Genomic DNA, 18,285 nt, shown 5'->3' on the forward strand with positions numbered 1-18,285 from the left:
ATGTTTATAGGCTAATTCTATGTACATTAAACAAACGCACGCTTACATGCAGCAGTCATTGGCTCATCACTACTTATTCTCAACCTCTAGCTGCTATTTCTATTTCACTTTGTTTGTAGCTTTGATAAAACACCCAGATGCTAAAGGGATGTTATCACATATAATAATGCATTTGTCCTCCTTTAGACTATTATTACAATTTGGTATACATCATTCACTGTAATTTTACAATCTGTGTTTTTTATTTGTTTCCATTTAATAATTTAAATCTGTGTTTATTATTTGAAGGATAATCATATGTTTTCTTTTTTTCTATTTAATCACAGCCTGAAGCAAACACTTTAAAACATCACCATTGACACTGCAGAGAGGATCCACTAAACTCCATTCCAGTTTGGTTATTTATGTGAATTCTTCATCAGATGAAGCCAACAGAAAATCTGTCATGTGTTCTCAAGGCTCAGACAGCGAGGCTTTCAATCCATCTGATAGTTCTGGACTGCTTAGTGATTATAACATCCTAGAGATGTGTGCTGATGGATTGGTGCTTCAGAATATTCTGCTTTCATGTAATCCTGAGGATCTTGTAAAGAAACGATCAGCAATGATTGACGCTCCCAAAATATGCAAGTGGTCACTACTCAATATAGCAGAACCAATAGAAATCAGCGCAGGTTTTACCTCTTGTTGTCAAGAGCAATCAGCCAGAGTCCTTCTGGAGAACAGTGGATACAGCGCATACCAGGAATTAATTGACATTGTGGACAAGAACACGATTTTAGAAGTAGACAGACAAGATGACAATGTTCATGACAGAAAAGTAGAAGAATCACACACATCATACATATGTCAGTGGAAGAAATATTTAACTCCAGTAGCGACCTGCACATTAAGCTGGACTGATCTTCTTCTCAACCCATCAATGATAGCTGACCTGAAAAAACTGGAAAACACAAAATGTCAGCAAGAGAAGGATACGCTATGTAAGGATATCCTGGAAAAGTACGGCTCTCATGTCAGTACAAGCAACACGTTTGGTGGAATATATGGAGTGAAAGTGGAAAGCACAAAGTTTAGTGAAGATCTAAGAGAAACAACAAGGCAGCTGTTAGAGGAAATTGTAGATGAAGTTGACTTCTCAACAGATACATCAGCATTTCAGGAACAACTTAATCATCTGAACAATGGAGAACTTGCAGAAAACTCCACATTATCTTTACAAATCTTTGGAGGCCCAGATCACTTTCTTGCCTTGGAGGACTGGGGAAATAGCCTTTGCTCTGCCAGCAGCACATGGAAAGTTATTGACAGAGGACCTTTGGATCAATATGTGCCAGTGTGGAGGATTATAAGTTTGAACCATAAAAATGATTTTCTTCATTATGAAGCTGTATCAGATATGATAAAAGCATGCTGGGAAAAACAGACTGGAGTGCAGGATACTAGCAGTGACCTTGAGAGATTTATAATGTGTGAAGATTTGGTGGAAAGTCTGATTGAAAATGCAGAAATATGGAGCAGACTGTCAGAAGACCAATTCACTGAGAAGTGTGTCGAGTTTGTAACTGAATTCACTAAAGTGCACTTTCAGATATGGATGAATCAGCCTGAAGAAACTGATCTCTACTGGCGTCAAAATGTTATTTGTGACAACACCATTCAGGAATTCCTCTTGAGGCTGGTCAGATGTATGGACTCAAAAGATTTACCCTCTTTACTGAAAGTAGCTTTATTTGAGCAAATACAAACCTTGGTTGAGAAGTACATTTTATCAAATCCTACTTCCTTTTCAAATTTAAACACAATATTATCAGTTATAAAAAGTTATGTCATTACTGAAGAAGTAAAAGCGGTCTCCACTTATGATGATGAAGATCGACTGATTTCCAGAATCAAAAAGCAGGTCTTATACATCACTTCTACAAATGAACTCATCACAGAAATGCTCCTCTATAACGTTCTTGTAGCTTTTGTCAGACTGAAGAAGATTTTGGCCAAGACAGATGAAGGACATCTGCAGTATCTGATCACAGCCATCTTCTATGAGAATTTAAAGAGTGGAATTCCAAAAAAGACTGATGTGTCTGAAAGATTATGGAAATTAGTGACTGATAAAATTCTCAAACTAGAACACCATATAAAAGAGCTACGGGGAATGAGCAAAGAAGAAGGACAAGCATCTGTGTTCATAATAGCACTTGAAGAGGTAGAAGATTTGAACAACAGTAAAAAAGAAGCAGAATCAGTGATCCAAACCCTTATGGAAGACATGGGCTCTGATCTGTGTGCTTCTCTTGAACACCTAATTGAGAAAGACGATGGAAATCCTGCTAAATTAAAAGACGAGTTAAACTTAATCAGAAAACAACGAGTCACTCAGACAGAAGTAATGAGAAGTACTTTGTGTGAAATCGGAGAGCTGGTATGTCATGATGTGTCTAAACAGCCAGAGCACAAGGGGCACTCGGTACACAAGAATGACATTTTAGAAAGACTTGGCTTAGAAGAATACTGCAATGAGAAACTCAGCATGAGACACATTAAGAAGATCAGCTCACAAACAATACAATCCAACAAACCATCAGAACTTCAAGAGGTCCCGTGGTATTTCATTCAAAAGCTCATGATGGTACATTCAGGTGCATTGATGCTGAAATGTATAGAAAGTCAATGTGCTAAAAAACATAAAGGTCAGTTAGAAGATGAAGAAAACGTAGATGAATGGCTTTCTGATGATACAGAGGACACACTTGTCTTAAATCCACTTGACGTCATCGTTGCTGTTTTTATGTGTTCTGATCACTTTGTTCAACAAGAGTTGGTGCAGAAAATGTCAATGTGCCAGATTGCAGTGCCCTTCTTGTTACCAAATTATAATGGCAGTTTCTACAATCTTCAATGGGCACTACGTACTATTAGGAAAAAATGGCATCAAACATCAGAAGGGAGTGAGACATCCACTATTGAGAAGGACATCGTAACACACCCAATGCTCGCAGTTACATTCATCAGATTGGGGGATCTCCAGCGTTCAAAGTCAGCCTTCCTCAACAGTCTCCTCAGTGGCTCTCAGGACCATCACAGTTTCTTTACTCATTCTGAAATGGAAGGTGGACATGTTCCCCGGAAAATTTCCAATGGCCTTGTTGAGCTCAGCTGGTATTTACCACAAAAAAAGGAAAATGAAGGACGGTTACTGGAGCCAATGGTGGTGATGAACCTCAGAGGAGACGCAAAGTCGCTGTCCACACAGGTGGGCTTTCTTGCTGAGGTTTCCTCAATGATCTTTGTCTTTGTGGATGATATTGGAAAAGAAGAGGAGAATGTGATTGCTACTCTATCAAAATCTAAATCAAGTTTCTTTTTGTTATTAAATATTAAAAGTAACAAAACAGAAGCAGTTACAAAAAGACTGAAACATTTAAAGTCAATTTGTGAGATCACAAGAGATAACGTTTTAGTACGTGGAATGAAAAATGATGCTCAATTTGTGTCTACTGTTTTGTCATCCATATGTAAAGCAGAGAGAAGATACGTAACCTTAGAAGGAATGTCTGCTGCTTGTCGAAAACTGGGCTTTTACATTGACGAAGATTATCAGCCATGTAAGGCTGGAAGAAAAAACGCTGAGAAAGTTCTTTCTTATCTCAACCCTGATAAAATTGTTGAGCTTAAAGAAAAAATATTTCCTTTTCAAGGGCTACACTGGCAGGAATTCTCTAGAATTGAGAAGGAATATAAAAGATTAAAAGATACTGGTGAAAAAACACCTTTGGAATACGCTAAGGAATTAGAACAGAAAAAGAAGGAGCTTCGTCAGAAGCAGTTAGAAAATGAGCTTTCACCTGCTATTAAGATGTTTATTGAAGCTCTCCTGGGGAGCACCAATGATGAGCGACTCTTCTTTCTGCACTGGATGAAGTTCAAACTGGACTCCATTTCCTCAACAATCCTACCTGAGTTATGTGAAAAGCTGGTGACCCAAATTAGAGGAACAAATGAGAAGAAACAATTACTTAACAGGCTGAGCAGGAGCTCCCTGGTATTAGAGCACTTCCTGCGTGAAATCGGTCAGATTTATGAAGCCTCGTTTTATTGTAGCGATCCTGACTTGAAGAAACACTTAACTAAATTACCAAGTGCTGCGGCTGACATGATGCTTTCTGGATTTCCAGTTGAACTCATCGATGGAGATGTCTCCAATATTCCCATAAGATGGGTGTCAGATGTTTTAAAACAAGTTCAGATAAAAACACATCCTGACACTCGAATTTTTGTTTTGTCAGTTCTTGGTTTACAAAGCACTGGTAAGTCCACACTTCTCAACACCTTGTTTGGCCTGCAGTTTGCAGTGAGTGCTGGGCGGTGTACACGGGGGGCTTTCATGCAGCTCATCTGTGTGGACCAACATATGAAAGCTGAGCTTAGATGTGATTACATTATGGTGATCGACACAGAGGGGCTGAGAGCACAGGAATTATTGAGTGTAACAAACAATTATGAACATGACAATGAGCTGGCAACACTGATAACTGGACTAAGTGACATTGTCTTAGTAAACCTGTCATCAGAATCCAGTTCAGAAATGCAGGACATTCTCCAGATCATTGTCCACGCCTTAATAAGGATGAAGGAAGTTGGAATTAAACCAAGCATTTACTTCATTCACCACAATGTCTCTGACCTCTCCGCCAGTGTCCTCAATTTTTCAGGAATCACAAAGTTTTTTAAACAACTTGATATTCTCACACAAATGGCAGCAAAACAGGAAAACAAAGAACAAACTTACACTAAATTTTCTGATGTGATTCATTATGACATCAAGAAGACAATGAAATACATGCCAGGGTTGTGGCACAGTGAGCCGCCGATGGCATCTGTCAGTAGCGGGTACAGTGAGAAAGTGTTTGAACTGAAACAGCAGCTGGTGGATCACATTAAACAACAAAGAAAGAAACGATTACCATTAACAATCTCAGACTTCATCATCTTAATGGAAGACTTCAGCAATGCGGTCAAATCAGAGGATTTCTTATTCAGTTTTCAGAACAGTCTGGGGGCTGTCGCTTATTCAAAACTCTCATCTGAGTACAGTGACTGGAAATGGGAAATTCAGAAAAGCTTCATAGAGTGGAAGGAAAAGGCAGAGCGGAGAATTAAAAACTGTGAAGAGATCGATAATTTAGTGTCTGAATTAAAAAGTGAGGCTGATGAGTTAGCAAGGAAGCAGGAACTGGAAGGACTTAGGAAACTTCAGGCCTATTTCACCAGTGATGTTAATAACAGAGAATTAATTGAAAACCACAAACATCATTTTGAGGTGAACATTAAGACACTTTGCATGGAATGTAAGAAAAATGCAGTGAGGAAATGTGAAGAGTTCATCAAACTTCATCAAAGTCTTATTGATTTTCAAAAGCAAATCAATAAATATGAAGAAAAGATTGAGGAGAAAGTTAATGAGCTGATGCAAAAATGCAAGCAGGAGAAAAACAAACTTACTGAAACTCAACTTAAAGGAGAATTTGAGAAGATGTGGGCAAAAAATGTGAAGTCCTTTAAAATTCCAGAAGATCATGTCAATATCAGAGCTGACATGGAGAACGCTATAATGGCCGATGAATCAAAAAGGAAAGACATAAAGGAAAAACTGTGGGAATCTCACCTCTCACAAGCAAAACATTTCATTGTGACAGATAAACATGTGAACACCAAGTCTTCTTACCCCTGTTATTCATGTGATTTGGCAAAACAAATCACATCAGATATTAAAGAAAAAGTGCATTCATGGTGGCCTTTTAGTCATAAAAATACAACTGAGATGGTAGCCAGTAATGCAGATAAAGAAATTGGCTCAATGAGGTTTGAAGGTGGTCTCCAAGAAAAGGACATCCAGAGAACAGCCAGTAAAGGAGGTCATCATGTGAATAAATCATGGAGCTCTAATGCTCATGTCATGAAGGTTCAGAAGATTGCAGACTCTGTGATAAGTAAGTGTAACAAGTACCTGGACGACTTGATAAATAAGACCACAGATTACGATCAGAATTACTGCACAGGTGTCATTAAAGAAATAGACAAGCAAACTGAAAATTTAGGAGAAGGCCATAAATTGGTTAACAGCCAGTTTCATGTGGACATCAAGCTGCACATCTGCGGAACAGCAGTATATCGTTTTCAGGAAATGCATAACAAGTTTATGAGAGAACATAACATAGTGAATAAACTTCAAGAAAGAAAAGATACTTACTGGGAAACATTTAGTGAGATGTATCATGAACGAGATCTGAGTAAAAAAGTGACAAATCAGTTCTGTAACTTGTGTCTCAAGCCGTCCCTCATAGACGAGATCCAAAGGCAGCTCTCAAGGGACATTGTAAATCAAATGAGAGAGACGTGGGCACCAGTTGTTCTTAGAAGCATCACCAATTTTCAGTTGTCCCTCCTGGTCAGCCTGTATGATGGAGAGGACTTTGAGGCCTACAAGGCGTACATCACAGACTACGATTGGTTTGCTGAAGAGTGGCTGGCAGCACAGGCAGAGGAATTCTGTAGAAGTGAGCTGAATGGCAAAACACAATTTTCTTTATTGTTAGAGGGGATAATAAGCAACCTTTTCGAGGAACTGATGAAAATTCTGGATAGAAAGGAATTAAACACAGGTAAAGAACTACTGCATATGCTAATGAAAGAAATGGAAAAGATAATGGTCCTAAAGAAAGAAAACCTAGGCAATATTATGTTTAAGAACATGGGCGATGCATCACATCTCATTGAAAATCTGTGTGAAGCAATACAAGTGTTACAGAAGGAAGTGATAGAAGAAGCAAACAAATGGGATCCCAGCTCTAAAGTAAGACGTCTGCCCAATCCACCACACAAGGAAATGATGAGCTTTTTGAAGGGCTGTGGGAAGAAATGTCCATTTTGTGGGACACCATGTGAGCTGGAAGGGAATGACCACCAACATTATTCAAGTTACCATCGAGTACTGACCATTGAAAACAAGGCACAACATCATCACCTCTCAAGCAGAACAAGACTTCAAAAATTTAACTTTGTATTTTGGAGAAAAGCACATCAGAAGACAGTCAACTGCATATTTCACAAAGTCCCCATGAAAGGATATGAAGTGCACAACCTACTAAATGATAATTGGGGTCAACTTTACAAAGACTACACTTCCATTTACTGGCAGTTTGTTTACAAAAAATATTATAAAGAGTTTGCACAATGGCACAAGCATGAGCCTGTCAGGATAAGAGTTAATATAACAAAGCATGATGTGAAAACCCACCTGGAAAAAGTCTATCAGGTACACCTTGATGATCTGAAGATTCACGAATCAAAAACAACAATCTCAAGAGTGATAAGCAAATGGAAAGAAATGAAGGTAACTACCAAAAATGAAAAGTTGTAAAATAAGTTTTAGATGAGAGCTTCAATTTGAAAATGTGAGGGATATTAATCTGCCTAATGTGTCCTACTGCAGTCTCCTGACTCAAGATGATTAACAGCTTCTCATCATATTACACAAAAGAAATCACTGAATGAACACGCATTGGTGGCTTTTGTCCTCTCAGATATTTTTCCTGTTCTTGTAACTTCAATAAATCAATGTTTCAAGTCAATGTCTGTTTGATGCCATTCATTTCAAGACCTGCAAGACATGGATTATTTGAGGACTGTTATGTATAACCACGGTCATTGATGCCAATATAAGTAAGACAAGTAAACTCCTGGGACAATGCCCTGTTTTGACTAAGCTTATTGTTGGGAGGAATGCTCTAGAGGACCGTATATATTAACAAGGGGTCCTGGTGATTTCTGATTGCCCCATTAACTCCTATCTATATCCTCTGATTCTATGTAATTATTTTGGAAAGATACCACAAATGTTACTTGTTAGTCTTTACTCTTTATTAGTTTTATTTTATTTTAAATACTGTAATCATTTGCTATACATCTTAAATGGGTTTGAGGATCATTTGATATGTTGTTTTTCTTATCTCTTTTTTAATCTTGAGAAATAACACAGGTTCAACCAAAATCATGACAAGTTATATCCATCCATCCATTAGTGTTTGTTTTAGCATTTTAATACTACAGTGTCAGAGGAATTAAGAGTAACTCGATTAGCACTATCTATGATGTAGGACTGAATCTCATCACATGCTGTATGATCAGTTTTCCTTAAATTGCATGTCTTTGGATTGAAACAGAGTTGTTGAAGAAACTCCATAAAAATATTAGAATCAGTATATTTCCAGTTTTGTCTGAATTTTACAGGATCAAACAACACTTCTTCAAGTCTGACACGAGACGTAGCCTTTTGTTTTTTAATTAGACTTAATGCACAGTAACTGTTGACAGTCACTCCTAAATTTACACCCTTCTGCCTTTGTTATGTTCAATGTGTTTTGTTGGGCTGTCCCCTAAAAGGTGGGGCAACCTGCCATTCACCACCAGTAATGCCCTCCCCCCTTACAAATCTGGCGGGTCTCTCACAGTTCCTGGCGGTCCACTGTGAATGCACTCCAGAGTTGGTGAGTTATTTGTGTTTTGCTCTGCTTGTGCCTTTTGTATAATTTAGAACTTTGACCTTCTTCCTATTTTTTTTTCACCACTCTTTCTTTCATATTCAGACATTGTTTGACATGAATTGCCTTTGTTACAGGCTATTCCATTTTGTGTTTGAGCTCTACGAGATTGTGATGAGAATCTATTTTGTGAAGACTAAATCTTTTTATTGTATAAAATTCCATGCTCGGGTTTATTACTAGCCAGGGTTTGACAGTGGTATCCCCCTCTAATTGCACTTTTTGAAATGTTTGGGTCTACATGCTTTGGAACGCTTTAGTGCTTGGGACTCCTAGTTCACGACAGAATACTTGTGACTAATTTTACTCACTGCTTATTAAAATATATATTTTTTGAAACATTGTTTTACAATTTTTAAGCCACTAGTTACCTTTTAAAGATATTTTATAATATAAATCAGTCTGAGAGAATGGGATTGAAGCAGTGGCACAGTTAGACACCCCCACAGCCTCCAGACCCAAAGGGCCTCCTCATCAGACTTCTACAAAGCCAGCCAAAAAAACGTATTTAATTTTTAAAAAACAGAAAATATTTGAGCATTTTTACTTTAAACAAAACAGTGACAAGTTGCTGTATCGTGTTGTGTCAGGTGAGGTTACAGGAAACACTTGCATTGACAGGTGGGTGTGATAATACTTAAAATCTTCAAAAGTTAGTAAGAAGACATCAAGATAAGACAAAGAAAATAAGTAAACACTGCTCAACGCAAGCAACTGGCACAACAAGCTATTGCCAAGCTATTCATAAAATACACAAATCATCAGTGGAAGACAGAACTGGTGAAATGCTACCACAGAGTGTCCTAACTGCAGATTACCGTATGTCAGACGGGCCTGACTGAGGAGACTTCTTCCCCTTCTCCTTGCTCACCTTTTCCCATTGTTGATGACCATGAAGTTATTAATAAAAATGTGCAGAGCAACCTGACTGCCACAGACAAGGCAGAAATAACAATATGCAGTATCTGAATAGAAATAATTAAATAATGACATTGGGGTCATACGCAAGTTAACTCCACAGCAGTTTTCTCCTGAATTGAGATTTGAGGCATTCTGACAAAGTCTACACGTTAGTAATACAAAAGGAGAAAGTGGAGTAATATAGAACTCTACCAAAACAATTGGCGCATTCGGCAGGATTTTGGGGTAACCATGTTTTGCACCCTGTTTGCAAACACTGTTTTGATGTATGTGTGTGTGTGCGTATGTATGTGAACTTTAGGGCACCCAGTGTACAAATGTGGAGGAAGTAAAACATTGTTTGGTTGCTGAATGGAATATAAACAAAAACAGTTTCGAAACTTCATGTGTGTCACGACGACACCTGCATATTTGTTAGTGCTGATGGTAGTGAGTGCCTTATTTGGGTACAGTGGTGGTGGTGGGCTGTGCAAGTATCACCCACATGTACCTGAATGTATGGAATCTTAATGAGTCCTGTGTGAAGTACTAATGAATGACTGGCAGAGTAGGCACCATTGATAGCAAGTTTCTGTGAGGATAGCAACGGTGTGTGTGTGTGTGTGTGTGTGTTAGTGTTAGCTTACAGGGGAAAAAGTAGGCAAACCCATAATGAATTTGGAGACTATGTGAGACTGGATTCGACTTACCTTACACCTCCTTCAACTCTTTCCTCCTGCTGGGATGAGATTGGGGCCTGGATGTCCAAAAACTTCCTCAAGCTGAACAGCACAAAAGCTGAAGCTCTTTTAATTGGCACCCCCCATCAACTTCGTTCCTCTGTAAATTCTATTTCCTTTTCTGACTGTACCATTACCCTCTACCCTTCTGTTACAAATCTGGGTGTCAAGTTAGACTCCCATCTGTCATTTGATACACATGTCCATCACCTTTGTAAAATTGCATTCCTTCATCTCTGAAACACAGCCAAACTCCATCCCTACCTCTCCCTCTGTGATGCTGAAAAGCTGGTTCATGCTATTGTCTCATCCAGACTGGACTATTGTAATGCACTCCTCTTCAGGATATCTAACAAGAGCCTTCAAAAACTACAACAAATTCAAAATAGTGCTGCAAGGATCCTGATAAGGGTGCGGAAATATGAACACATTTCATCAATCCTTCGGTCACTTCATTGGCTCCCTGTCCATCTCTGTATTGAATACAAACTCTGTTTACTCATCAGTGTATTCATGGAAATGCTCCACAATACCTCAAGGAACTCCTTATACTACAATCCACTGCAAGAAACCTCCGTTTTGCAAATACCTACCACCTCGCCCCCCCTATGACCAAACTTCATACAGTGGGTGACCGGGCCTTTGCAGTCGCTGCTCCACGGCTCTGGAATGAGAACCTGAGAACACAGCAGATTGTGGGCGGTTTTAAAAAACAGCTAAAAACTTTTCTTTTTAGGAAAGCTTATTAACAAGAATGCTATAATTATTGTTTTTTTATCTCTGTTTTTATCTTGCCTTGTCTTTGTTTAAATGTTTTATGTAGCACTTTGAGATCCACATTACTAACCGAGAATGGTAAACCGGATGGATGCAGGGACATCCGGCCATGGGCCGTAGCCGCAAAAAGACGTACTGCGCAGGCGCCCCAAGAAATGAGGCGCCCCAAGAAATGAGGCGCCGCGAGAGGCGGCCGCGACCACAGAAAAAAGGAGTCAGCACAGAAAAACGGAGTCAAACGCCGGCGACGCACACAGCGCCACACGAAACCCATTGCACACGAAACTATCACAAAAAAAAAAAGAAGCTGCTCGCGCCCCACAAATCCCACACCCACCTTCAAGCACCCCCCCCCCCCCACAAGCAACGGACGGGACACACACAAAGAGGACGATTCAACAAGCCCCTGGCACACAAAAAGAAAGAAGACGCTTGCGCCCCACCAATCCCACCACCCCCTCCAAGCAACATCCCCCCCCCTCCTCAGACGCCGGCAAAGCACACAGCGCCACACGAATCCCATTGCACACGAAACGGGACGCACACAAACAAGCTCCTAGCACACCAAAAAAAAGAAGCCGTGACCGCCACACAAAGCCCATTAGACACGAAACGGGACAGACTACGGACATGGCACACGAAACGTTCACAAAGACGACGATTCAGACCCACAAACACACTAACATCAATAAGAAGTGACACCCAAAGCCCCATTTCTAAAGGAACCGTCCATATTAAACATACGTCATCTCAACACCTTCACACTATGCAGCATAGGTGGATCTCCTTACACTGAAGCACTATTAACCGTTCAACTGCAGAAAAGGCTCCATATTAACAGTGAGTGCGATCCTCCTTATTACTTATCCATATTTCTCATGCTGAAGAACAAACAAGTCATGAATACACGATCACAGGTACAAAACGATACCGCTCGGATAACGGGACCAAACACACGAACCCACATGAAAAAACAAAATACACGGCGGCGCTTACAACGCGCTTCTGAACCTCCTGCAGAAAAAATGTTTTGGCTCCAAAAACGCAAAGCACAACTAACACATTAACAGAAACCAGCGCATATGGACAGACACAATGAACGTAGATGCATACAGCACGCGTCTCAAAGTGCTGCATCGAAACAGGCACGGATTCAAAATGAAACACCTCCCGTCTCAGACATACGTAAACGGCAGCGAAGGGACAAAATAAATAAACGCAGACGTCTACACCGCGCATCTGGAATGCCGAAAAACAAGCAGGCAAGGCTCCAAAAAGAGAAAGCTCAACTGACCGACATACAAAAACGAGCAACACTCAATACAAACAATGCACGCAGTAGACTACAGCGGGCTTCTCACACAGCACAGGCAAATCGATTACGCTCCAAAACAACACGTCCCAAATACTACACATACAACAACGCACCTCTCAAACGGCACAAGCAAAAGATACACGTCACGGACATCAACGAAAGACACCTGCTAAACGCTTGCGCCAGTTAGCTGACAACGCGTTCAATAATGAGTCCATTATTCAGGAAAATTCATTGGGATTAATGAATGTCATTTGCAATCATTGTCATTCACTTAACTTCCCTGAAGAAACAACAGACAATACAAGTAATGGATTTACACGTTGTTGTCAAAAGGGTCAAATTAGACTGCCTCCTTTACATTCATATCCTGCATATCTACAGAACCTTCTAACTAACGATGTACCTGAAAGTGAAATCTTTATGAACTGCATTAGATCCTACAAATCGGTATCCACTATGAACATGAACAGTGGCACTGCACATGACATCCGTCTTGCAAAACTGTTAATTATTGATGAATGTACAATGGCATCCAGTCACTTACTCAACACCATTCATAAACTTCTACAAACATTGATGAATAATAATATTCCCTTTGGAGGAAAGGTACTTTTATTAGGAGGAGATTTTAGACAGTGCTTAGCTATTGTTCCACATGCCATGCGCTCAGCTATTGTTCAGTGCACCTTAAAATACGCAGACAATTGGCATTGCTTTCAAAAGATACAGTTCGTACAAAACATGCGATGTCCACATCCAGATCATAACAATTGGTTATTACATCTGGGAGATGGTACACTCACCAATACAGATAGACCTCACCCACATATTATTACAATTCCTCAAGCCTTTATCTGCGACGACTTAGTTACAGAGATATTTGCAACAGCAATCTCATTAGACCAAATGCCCCTTTTAACACAACGCACTATATTATGTCCAAACAATATTAATGTAGAAAACATAAATACCCAAGTCATTCCATTACTTCCTGGAGAGACACAACTCTTTCTAAGCTCTGACAAACTTGACTCTGATCACGACGATGACCATCTTCATTGACCTTACAAGTTCTGACCTGAAATTACCTTTTACACTTAAAAGGCATGTACAAAGAAATTTTCCAATAACTCTTTACACTGTGCCACACACTTTATTGTTTGCTTTCTATTTACATCATCTACACCTTCACACTATTCTATATCTCATTCATACATCACGCTCTTTGTCATTTCCCAACTCCAGGGGTTGGCGAGCGAAGCGAGCAGGGGGCGGAGCCCCCTAGTTTACTGCTAATGTATAGTGCCCTATAAATAAAATTTATTATTATTATTGTTATTATTATTATTATTATTATTATTACAAATTGTATTATGGTAGGATTGTGGACTCAGAAATGCCGAACTTCGTATTAAAGCCAGACATCTTCCAGTGGAGTGGCAGAGGCAAGCAGGCTAAAGGTAGGAAATGGAAACGTGTAGTGAAGGTACATAAAGCAGAAGCTGAGCTGAGTGTGTTACAAAATGATTTACGAAAAAGAAATCGGATAAAAGGAAGAGAAGCTTGTGAGTTTGAATGGCCATAGTTGACTGAAATTCATGAACTGGATAATGGAATATGGATACGGAGTGGAGAAAGTGTGGAATTAAAATAAGCAACAGTGGAAATAAGAGAAATTCAAGTGCTTGTGTGTGAAAGTTCTGAAAATGCTATTGCAAGAATGACTGAGTTGGGAAGAAAGTGCACCAGTTTAGGAGTTGTTTTGAATGAAACAGGACAAGTGAAAGAACAAAGGATGGGGGATGGTGCAGATTACCGTATGTCAGATGGGCCTGACTGAAGAGACTTCTTCATTTTCTCTTTGCTCACCTCTTCCCATTGTTGATGACCATGAGGTTATTAACAAAAATGTGTGATGCTACCTACTGCCACAGACAAGGCAGAAATAACAATATGCATTATCTGAATTGAAATAATTAAATAATGACATTGGGGTCATACTCAAGTTAACTCCATAGCAGTTTTCTCCTGAATTGCAGCAAACAACACAAGTTTAATTTAATTTGAGATCCGCAAAAACATTTGTTTGAATAGTTGGTGACTTCAATGGAGAGGCAGGTGAGTTTGAAATACGGTAGACTGGCCATAGAGAGTTTTTCTAGTGAATAACAACAAAGAGTGTTAGATGCAGGAAACTGTCAGAGGTTTTTCAAAACCCCATTAGTCCAGGTCTGGGTTCACTGTATTTAGTTTTTCTTTCAATATATTTTCACTACAGTTTTTATTATGATTAAAAGTTACGATCAAGATAGAAGTGTTTGATATGGTCTATTTAATTTGTGGAATTATTGTCATTATTGCCATTTCAGATTGTTTTCTGTTTCACAAATACTGCGAAAAACACAAAGAAAAACTCACAAACTCCAAAAAGAAAGATTTTTGTACATAAAAAAATTGTATTGAACATATGGAAAATTTGGAGAACTGGTTATGTCTACAATACACATTTTAATAATACGCTAAACTACTGAGGTGTGTTTACTGCTTAATTGTTTTTTTGCAGAACAGTGCCATCTGCTGGGATATTATACTTAATGCAGGGTTACCCAGGGTTACCTCTGGTGTCACATTCCTGCTGATTATTCTTTTTGTTTTTATTTGCAGTTTTGATTTGACTTTTTGATTTCATATACTATATTAATCAATGAGGGTAAACTGTCTTTTTACATAACCTTTGACGGTTAGATCCCAGGATTAGCCATTGTGCTTTGCCCCTGGAGCATTTTTCAGGTTAAGGCCCTGGCTCAAAGGCCTTTCTGCTCCATTTTAAAGCCTTATGACCTCTCCCTGCTATGCCTCATTTTTCTTTCTCCTTCATCTGAACAGGTTTCTGTTTTGTTATCTGCATTGTTTTTCTTAACCTCTTTTTTCCTAAACATTGTATCATCTCTATTCTTAAAATCAATTTATTCATTCAATATCAGCTGCTTCATATTTTATATCTAATCCTTCAAAGGCAATCAAGTACGAAAAATGTCCCTGACGTCTACCAATACTTGTGCTCTTATAAAGAATGATCATCGTTTTCTGAAACAAGTTTCCCTGGTGAGACAGTTACTCCACTCTCCATAGCGAATTGCTCAAATTTGTGCCGAAGAACACAGTCAGGTAAGGCAAATAAGAAAACATCCTCCCTAAGCCTCCCCAACCGGACCACCTCACACCCTTGGCTGCACCTTGTTATCCTGTCTATGAAAACCTCCAACAGGAATAGTAACAAGACACAGCGTTGACAGAGTCCAACACCTACAGTGAACAAATCTGACTCAAGGCCAAGTATTCAAACGCACCTCTCACTGCATTCATATGGGAAACGTAGAGCACACAAGAACGGCCCTGTTAACACATATTTGTGCAGCTTTTTCCAAATCTAAATAACACTCTGCTGTGGTGTGAAATTTTCTGTATAAGCTGATAAACAATGTAATATTAGTGTTACATCATTGATAAGAACAGCAATGGTGTGATGGCCTCCCTTTAGGACTGAGTCTTTGTAATTTTATGACAGGGTCAGTAAAAGGGCCTAAAACCAGTTTGACAAGTGGAATTGGAACATGACAAGATGTGCTGTTTGTCATGCCAACTTCAGGAATGTACTTAGTTACCTACAATTAGAGAGAAGGAACTTTTTTAAGATCTCAAATGAGGAACTTTAATGACCAATTGAACCAAGTGCAAAAATGCTTCATGGCAGGTCTTCAAGAGTGTTTGTAGAAACTTCTTGCAAAATCATAAGGTAGACAACTGCCAACAAAGAGAGGATGATCTTCTGATGTTTTACAAAGCCCATCCATCCATCCATCCATTGTCTCCCGCTTATCCGAGGTCGGGTCGCGGGGGCAGCAGCTTGAGCAGAGATGCCCAGACTTCCCTCTCCCCGGCCACTTCTTCTAGCTCTTCCGGGAGAATCCCAAGGCGTTCCCAGACCAGTCGAGAGACATAGTCCCTCCAGCGTGTCCTGGGTCTTCCCCGGGGCCTCCTCCCGGTTGGACGTGCCCGGAACACCTCACCAGGGAGGCGTCCAGGAGGCATCCTGATCAGATGCCCGAGCCACCTCATCTGACTCCTCTCGATGCGGAGGAGCAGCGGCTCTACTCTGAGCCCCTCCCGGATGACTGAGCTTCTCACCCTATCTTTAAGGGAAAGCCCAGACACCCTGCGGAGGAAACTCATTTCAGCCGCTTGTATTCGCGATCTCGTTCTTTCGGTCACTACCCATAGCTCATGACCATAGGTGAGGGTAGGAACATAGATCGACTGGTAAATTGAGAGCTTCGCCTTGCGGCTCAGCTCCTTTTTCACCACGACTGACCGATGCAGCGCCCGCATTACTGCGGATGCCGCACCGATCCGCCTGTCAATCTCACGCTCCATTCTTCCCTCACTCGTGAACAAGACCCCGAGATACTTGAACTCCTCCACTTGGGGCAGGATCTCGCTACCAACCCTGAGAGGGCACTCCACCCTTTTCCGGCTGAGGACCATGGTCTCGGATTTGGAGGTGCTGATTCTCATCCCAGCCGCTTCACACTCGGCTGCGAACCGATCCAGAGAGAGCTGAAGATCACGGCCTGATGAAGCAAACAGGACAACATCATCTGCAAAAAGCAGTGACCCAATCCTGAGCCCACCAAACCGGACCCCCTCAACACCCTGGCTGCGCCTAGAAATTCTGTCCATAAAAGTTATGAACAGAATCGGTGACAAAGGGCAGCCCTGGCGGAGTCCAACTCTAACTGGAAACGGGTTCGACTTACTACCGGCAATGCGGACCAAGCTCTGACACCGATCGTACAGGGACTGAACAGCCCTTATCAGGGGGGGCAGTACCCCATACTCTCGGAGTACCCCCCACAGGATTCCCCGAGGGACACGGTCGAATGCCTTTTCTAAGTCCACAAAACACATGTAGACTGGTTGGGCAAACTCCCATGCACCCTCCAGGACCCTGCTAAGGGTATAGAGCTGGTCCACTGTTCCGCGACCAGGACGAAAACCACACTGTTCCTCCTGAATCCGAGGCTCGACTATCCGACGGACCCTCCTCTCCAGGACCCCTGAATAGACTTTTCCAGGGAGGCTGAGGAGTGTGATCCCTCTGTAGTTGGAACACACCCTCCGATCCCCCTTCTTAAAGAGGGGGACCACCACCCCGGTCTGCCAATCCAGAGGCACTGTCCCTGATGTCCATGCGATGTTGCAGAGGCGTGTCAGCCAAGACAGTCCTACAACATCCAGAGCCTTGAGGAACTCCGGGCGTATCTCATCCACCCCCGGGGCCCTGCCACCAAGGAGTTTTTTGACCACCTCGGTGACCTCAGTCCCAGAGATGGGGGAGCCCACCTCTGAGTCCCCAGGCTCTGCTTCCTCATTGGAAGGCATGTTAATGGGATTGAGGAGGTCTTCGAAGTATTCCCCCCACCGACCCACAACGTCCCGAGTCGAGGTCAGCAGCGCACCATCCCCACCATATACAGTGTTGACACTGCACTGCTTCCCCTTCCTGAGACGCCGGATGGTGGACCAGAATCTCCTCGAAGCCGTCCGAAAGTCATTCTCCATGGCCTCCCCAAACTCCTCCCACGCCCGAGTTTTTGCCTCAGCAACCACCAAAGCCGCATTCCGCTTGGCCTGCCGGTACCTATCAGCTGCCTCTGGGGTCCCACAGGACAAAAGGGTCCTGTAGGACTCCTTCTTCAGCTTGACGGCTTCCTTCACCGCCGGTGTCCACCAGCGGGTTCGGGGATTGCCGCCACGACAGGCACCGACCACCTTACGGCCACAGCTCCGGTCAGCTGCCTCAACAATAGAGGCACGGAACATGGCCCATTCGGACTCAATGTCCCCCACCTCCCTCGGGATGTGGTCGAAGTTCTGCCGGAGGTGGGAG

At 41.4% G+C, this 18,285-nt stretch overlaps 3 protein-coding genes across 6 annotated transcripts in view; 1 reads left to right on the plus strand and 2 right to left on the minus strand.

Annotated features, from left to right (window-relative positions):
* LOC114661780 (interferon-induced very large GTPase 1-like) overlaps positions 1-7,861 on the plus strand; it is a 138,086-nt gene extending 130,225 nt beyond the window's left edge. For 2 of the 4 annotated variants that reach the window (XM_051934701.1, XM_028814980.2), the window contains one exon: positions 6,391-7,861. In XM_051934701.1, the coding sequence (XP_051790661.1) occupies positions 6,391-7,420 (1,030 nt within the window). In that variant the 3' untranslated portion in view covers positions 7,421-7,861. Of the gene's footprint in view, positions 1-5,862 lie in introns of all 4 variants that reach the window. The other 2 variants (XM_051934700.1, XM_051934702.1) reach the window with 2 other exon arrangements.
* Positions 1-18,285, minus strand: part of LOC127529812 (uncharacterized) — a 119,184-nt gene that overhangs the window by 90,275 nt on the left and 10,624 nt on the right. The window lies entirely within an intron of this gene.
* The window catches only part of LOC114661781 (up-regulator of cell proliferation-like), a 133,425-nt gene that overhangs the window by 87,380 nt on the left and 27,760 nt on the right, over positions 1-18,285 (minus strand). The gene's annotated exons all lie outside the window — the stretch shown is intronic.

The sequence above is a fragment of the Erpetoichthys calabaricus genome, chromosome 12 (genome assembly GCF_900747795.2).
Source record: "Erpetoichthys calabaricus chromosome 12, fErpCal1.3, whole genome shotgun sequence".
Classification (NCBI taxonomy): domain Eukaryota; kingdom Metazoa; phylum Chordata; class Cladistia; order Polypteriformes; family Polypteridae; genus Erpetoichthys; species Erpetoichthys calabaricus.